Raw genomic sequence first — 6,889 nt, 5'->3', positions numbered from 1 at the left:
CACGTCTCCGTTGCTGGACTGAGAACCAGAGCAGCAAGATGCTGCTCCCATTTGCTCCTACCACCAAGGCAGCAACCTCCAGCAAAGGAGCAGTGCTGACAGCAGGGAGCAATAACTTTGAAAGATCACCACAGACGTTTGCTTCAGTGCCCACAAAACAAAGCCTCTGGGGAAGCCAGTGGAGTGATCTTAATCGCCGCAGGATCCTCTCCAGGCACTAGAATTGCTCAGGTTCGCAGTGGCAGAACCGGTGGCTAAAAGGTGGCTAAATAAGCTCTTGTCCTACCCTACACCAGATGTTTCATCCTGGGACTCATGATTTAGATGCTTTAGGACCTGATAGAGCTTGGCTAGGCTGGACACCGGGAAAAATATAGGCACAATGGGATTAATTTATTTTAACAAACTAAAAATGTATTGTGCTTTTGGAAATAAATTCATAAATATTATGCTTCCATGGAGTAAAAACAGTATGTACCAATATCTTTTCTGCTCCAACTTAGGAAATGGGTTCCCAACTCCAGGATTACATAAATGTGTTAGTGAGCACAGTTTTACACATATATAATTCCTTCTTTTCCTGATGTATATGCAGGCAAAAACTTGACTGACTTGTGCAATAGTTCTTACATGTTTGCAATAGATGTCTACCTGAACAGCAGCAAATTATAAAAGCAGATTCCTGCATAAGCTATCAGATTGCTGCAGGGGAAAAAAACAACCAATCAAATAAAAAAGACCCGCACAAACCCAAACAAATACTGATTTCACATTTAAAACTGTTTTCCTGACTTTTTCTTCCCAAAAATGCATAACATTAGTTGTGTAAAAACTAAATCACCATATGAGGCATATTTTAAAGCCTCTTATAAACAATGAAGCTTTTATGGCATCCTCAGAGCAAAGAATGTCCAAATATGGCTGAGAGTTAAGTACCCTGAGAATTAACTGCTCTTAATAAATTCACTGAAGTTTGTAAGTCCACATTTACCAAGAATCAGAAGAGAATTAAAGGGAAGAGAACGCGATTCAACTCATTTTCCTGTACCATTCTCTAAAGATGTTGTGTTATAAACATCCTCCATATCTTGGATGCTGGAGGCATCTGTTGAATCTTGGTCGCTGACTACGATTCCTACTGAAGAAAGACTAGAAAGGAAGGAGTGCATCTTTTTTGCATAAATATCCCTAATGTTAAAATAAGGTAGGTCATTACATTTCTCTTTGCGATCATTGTTGCATTGGTCTGGATCAATATCTTTTTGTTTTTGATAGTACTTTGAAAACTTATTGAAAATAATGGTGATTGGAAGTGCTACCACTAGTATCCCACAGATAATGCATAGGGTGCCGAGCAGCTTTCCAGCAAGCGTGACCGGGTAAGTGTCCCCATAACCAACAGTGGTCATGCTGATGGTTGCCCACCACCAGCAAACAGGGATGCTGTGCAGTTCTGATGAGTCATCATCTTTCTCCACTGAGTAGACAAGCACTGAAAAAATAGAAATCCCAACAGACAAAAACAAAAGCAGGAGTCCAACTTCCTGATAGCTGTGTCTCAAAGTGGCACCTAAAGATCGCAGTCCTACAGAGTGCCTGGCCAGTTTCAGGATGCGAAATATCCTCATTAACCGCAGGATCTGAACCACTTTCCCCATGTTTTCAATATCTTCACTTTCTTCTTCCTTTGTGTCCACAGCCAATGTGGCATAAAATGGGATAATAGACACAAAATCAATGATATTCAGTGGTTTCTTCCAGAACTTCTTTTGACTTGGAGCAGCGATAAGCCTGATCACTAGCTCAGCAGTGAACCAGATGATGCACGTAATCTCCACAGCTTCTAGCACAGGGTCTTCAATCTCCCTGTCGTTAGCGTCCAGCCTTTGAAACTCTGGCATGCTGTGAATGCACATGGCCACGATTGACGCCAGGACAACACTCAGGGACGACACGGCTATTAACTTGGCAGACAAGCAATATGCGGGATTTTCCATTCTGACCCAGATCTTCTTTCTTATTTCACCAAAACACAGATCGTCAAACTTTTCCAGCTCTTTATCGAATATGGATGACTCTTCGTTAGAGGAGTCTATACTTCTGTCATTGCTCTTCTGATCCCAGTCTTTCTCAGGACCTTCTTCTTTCCTTTCTTGGTACCGATTGCTGCAGCAGGAATCAATAAAGAGCTCGTTTATTCCCCAGTACTCTATTTCCTGGCAGAAGGAAAAGACACAAAGTTCTTCCATGACGTGAAGTTTGCCAGTATAGTAAAAATTTAGAACATATCGGAACAAAGAAGGATTCCTGTCAAAGTAATATTCCTTGTCTGCAACACTATAATCATCACACAGTTCTAGAATAGCCTCTTCTGAATGGCATTTGAGAAGTTTCCCGAGTCTGGTATGGGGAAATCGAAGCAAGGTACTTTGATCCACTGACTGCTTAAAGCCACCCACGTTCAAATTGATAAGTTCTGCATCTTTGCCAGGTCTGCGGAAAAATTCACCATAAACCATTTTGAACAGAAGAGTTCCACTGCTGATGCCCAGTGAGATTACATTGAACCTGAAAAGAACATAAGATACTGTTAGAGCATTTAATTCAGTTTTGCTGTTGTGACACAGTCTTTTTTCCACCTCCGGATATTGTGAAATGCTATAGCAAAAGAAGAAATGAAATGATGAATACCATTATTCAGCATTTCACAGAAGTAGGTTTAAATCAGTTTCACAGTTTAACATAGCCTTAGCAAATTTGAAAGCAATAGGAGCTCATTTAGCTCTCCTTAATTTTTTCTAGTGTGGGGGAAGAATGCCTTATTCACCAGTAAAGGAGTCTCTGTTCTACTACCACACTTAAATTAATAGTCATGAAATAAATTTACTTCAATGACATAACAAATCTTTAAAGACTGCAAACTTGTCAATCCATCAAAACATTTAGGATAAAATTTAAGAGCACATGTGTCTCAATTGTGGTTTCAGTAGAGTTCAGTATTAATTTATATGATGTTGCAATTTATAATCCACTACTTTCAACATTATCTGCTTGAATGTGGACTGCAACTACTTCTGTTGTCATATCAATTAATTTCTTTCTGGTCATCCACAGAAGAGCATTCTGTATCCCTGAAAACATATCGAAGGTGCATTTGAAGTTTTCTAATTCCTGACTTCAGAGTTTTGTCTGGTACGTATTTGTTCCTACTCACCTGGAGTGTCACAACCCTCTTACAACCTTGGTCAGTTCCAGAAGCTCTTCATATTCTGCCACAGTATAGTCACAACCACTACAGTAATGCTGAGAAGTTGGTGTTGAAATGTCATTTCTGGAAACAGGAGCTTCTAGAGATGGAACTTCCACAGGAGTTTTGCCTCAGCAAGTAACTGTGGATACCTGCAGATAGAGAGAAGGACATTTCAATGTTTCCATATTTTACTGTAAGTTAAATCATTCAGCTGAAACTGAATTAAAAAAGGCAGATATAGTTACTAGCAAGTACATTAATTTTTTCAGGAGAACTTAGCTCCTGCTTTCCTTCTAAGGAGCAGTTGTCTTCAAGCCAAAATTGGCAGTTCTTACACTTGTCATGAGATTATATATAACTTCTGATCATGAGGAGAGCAAATTTTTTTGATTTCTGACACTTAAACATTAATTGGTGTACAATAAGCTAATTTATTTCAATTTAATATGGAAGTCAATGAATTTTAAATGTGACAAGAGAGCATCATAATTCTCCAGTCCTAACAAATGGACTCATATCAAGCAAAGAAATTGCTTTGGTGCTCTTTAATGGCTTGGGGAAGCTACTCAAGAAACAGACAGTACTTTCTATACCTGTCCATCTTTCAGTGCCTCCTCCAATAGCATCAATTATGATTCAAAGTCGGTACATGTTAGACTTTGAATATTTTTTGCTGCTTCTCAAGGTGTCCTGACTCAGTTAATGAAGATCACTAAGGTTATATCCATTTCCCTGTTTGTATTGAGTACACCATGGTTGCATCCCTGCTGTATGTTGGCACGAGAAAGAAGCACCAGCACTACTTTGCATAAAAGAAACCCAAGCATTTTCCTCACAAAGGAGTCACTGCAGACTTTAATTAGTGCCAGAGTGGATGGTTGGGATACTGAGCCTTAAGGGTGAGCCCCACTTTACACCTCCAGAACAAGTAGGAGGCAAAAGAAAAAAATAACCCCACCTCACAATCTTTATTCACTGTCAGCCAGAACAATTCAGCTTTCATTGAGCCTCGGGGGCTTGTATTAATGGACTAGTTCTTTTGAGTCATATAGATCCACTCCCTGAATCTGTAGAGAGAGCAAGTTTTTTTTCTTTCTGTAGCTTCAAATAAAAGACTAGAGCCATGCGGTCTTGTGAAGAAGGGAAGACTTGACTGAGCTGGACTGACCTCTTGACATTAATTAACTGTGAATATCCTGAACAGAGAGAAGTCTGCATCTCCACCACTGCTAGCTACAGCTCCATCAGTCATCCAAAGCAACTCATTGTGCAATTTCTTAGGCACCAGAACTGACTTCCTCATCATTTTTAAAACAAACTGACTGAACTGGTTGCATTGTGGAGGTGGAAGCATTTTCCAGCTACTGATCCCAAGTCTATCATCCCAAACAGAATGATCCAGTGAGGCTGCTTTCCATGGAGGAACCCACTCTGCTGCAGAGCTCCCAACCTCCTTTTAATGCAGCAACGCTTAAAGGAGACAACCCCATCCTGCTTCACAGTAGGGTCAATCCTCATGTGCAATGTTGTTCTTGTCACTTGTTAATTATAGCAAAAAATGGAAATGGGAAAAACCTCAAAAACTGGGTTCAAATTTCTGATTAAATGCCAAGGAGAGGAGAAGGAAATGGAGATACAGATCCACGCTGGGAGAGAAAGCACCAAACTGCCCAGAGAGCTGAGGCGTTTATCAGCCAGAAGTTGAATCTCTCCAGCTGAGACAGTTTTGTAGTATCTGTAAAATGCAATCATTTATTTTGTCTGTGATAGAGACCACCTACTTTTAGAGGAGCAGCAACTTTCTGCAACTGCCATGAAGGAAAGGATTTTTGCTGCCTTCTTGCCACTCCAGTGCCTTCCAGATGAGGTGAGAACAGAGAAATAGATCACTGGGAGCTCATGGTGTCAGGGTTTCAGGGCACAAGTTAAGGCACATCAGATTTTAATACAGACCCACTTTTCTGTTTAGAGGGAGGTTACGAAGGACTTTCTGAGCCATGATCTTCTCACGCAGCTCGCCTTTAACTTCCCTACATGCAAGGGTTACTTAAGGTTTGTGACAAACATGACTAGAGATGTACTCAGTGCTGTTCTTTCTTACTATTTTCCTTGTATTATTTTTTGATAGTCCTTCACACAAGTAGGAACACAGGGTTTGATGCTATAAACCACACGTATTCTATTTCTGTTTCTTCATGGGACTCATTCCAACCAAAGCTACTGGAAATCTCGTAGTAATCTCCCTGTGTATAACAACTACTGACACGTATAAGACACGAACAACCAGGACCAGAAGATGCTGAAACAACATATTCATTCTGGTAATTAATTCTGCAAAACGAGATCTCTAAACAAAGTGAGCTTTATTTATATAGTGAAAGAAAAATGTTATTTTGAAAAATGGGAAAAAGCATTTCTTTTTCTGGCCAGACTACAACTTCCTTTGAACAACTTATCTTAAAACCAAACTAGTTCAAAACATTAATTTTACTGTGTGCATAGCCTATCATATAATCACAATAAAGTTCTTGTTCCGTTAAGACATAGCAAGGGACGAAGCACTACATGAGATATACTGTTCTCTAACTAAGCAAGACAGAGAATAGTCCGTTTTTATGGCGTGATAAACTGTGTACATAGAAGTGATTTTTGCACCTTAAGACGTAGTTTGAAGACAGGTATTTACTAGCCAACAGAATGATTGTAAGACAGTTGCTCAGAGTTATTTCCCAAGGCTCAGGTTTTAGGAATGATTAAGACATAAAATAAAAGCACTGATCTCTACTCACAGACGAAGGGCAGCAGGACTCAGCTGATAAACAGTACCACACTTCACTCATGATCTAGAGCCAAGCTGTGTTTTACAACACTATAAATTAAAAAAAAAAAAAAAAAACTCACAGACTGGAGTGACTGGAGGTCAAAGTATATTCAAAACCAAAAAGACTATTTATTGATTAATTTCAGTGAGTAAAATCTCTACTTCACTTCCAGCAATTCATTAGGACGAAAGCACTAGCAATGTAAACTAGTACTATAAAAAACAAGCAAGATCCCAGATTATCTGGAGGTGCTTCTGACTAACAAAAACAAGGCAAATTTTACTCAGAAATAACTAAAGAAAGAACTTAGTGCTCAGCAAATCCTTAGTGCACTAGACTGACTTACTGTTGAGACAGCAATATAAAACCATATTGATTATGCAGATGATATTCATAATGGTGCCTCCATGTAATTGCTCTGTATAATAAATCCAGTGAGCAACAATTTACTGCTTTGTTTTGAGGACATTGTAGTCATAATTTCTGCAAGACACAGAAAGAAAATGGATCTTGCTTAGCAAGGCCATGATCCGGAACTTGCTATACTACTACTATTAAGTGATTTTCAGATTAAGGCAAAAATGTACAGGAAACTTTCATGATAACTATATCAAGAAATGCTTCATGATCTGAGGAATGGCTTGTTTGACTTGTAGGGACCTTGATCCCTTAGCCACAAACCAGGACATTGTAGTTCCAGGCACCATCAGAACAATTTGTTGCATTTAAACAACTGACTCCAGACACAGGGCAAAGACCTCTTTTTCCCCAACATTGGACACTTTTAAGATTCAGCTGGACAGGATGCTGGGTCATC

General features: G+C 39.4%; 1 protein-coding gene across 1 annotated transcript; it reads right to left on the bottom strand.

The window, feature by feature from the left end:
* Positions 1-1,034: 1,034 nt before the first annotated feature.
* Positions 1,035-2,519, bottom strand: KCNS3 (potassium voltage-gated channel modifier subfamily S member 3). The gene has a single exon (XM_009980245.2). It carries the CDS (start codon positions 2,517-2,519, stop codon positions 1,035-1,037), a length of 1,485 nt encoding a protein of 494 aa, XP_009978547.2.
* Between the last annotated feature and the right edge of the window lie 4,370 nt (positions 2,520-6,889).

Source organism: Tauraco erythrolophus, chromosome 2, assembly GCF_009769465.1.
Source record: "Tauraco erythrolophus isolate bTauEry1 chromosome 2, bTauEry1.pri, whole genome shotgun sequence".
Taxonomy (NCBI): Eukaryota; Metazoa; Chordata; class Aves; order Musophagiformes; family Musophagidae; genus Tauraco; species Tauraco erythrolophus.
The sequence above is the reverse complement of the archived record's forward strand: the minus strand, read 5'-3'. Positions and strand labels throughout refer to the sequence as shown.

Coding starts and splice junctions, on each gene's coding strand:
- KCNS3 (XM_009980245.2), bottom strand. CDS start 2,519: ATGGTTTATGGTGAATTTTTCCGCAGACCTGGCAAAGATGCAGAACTT.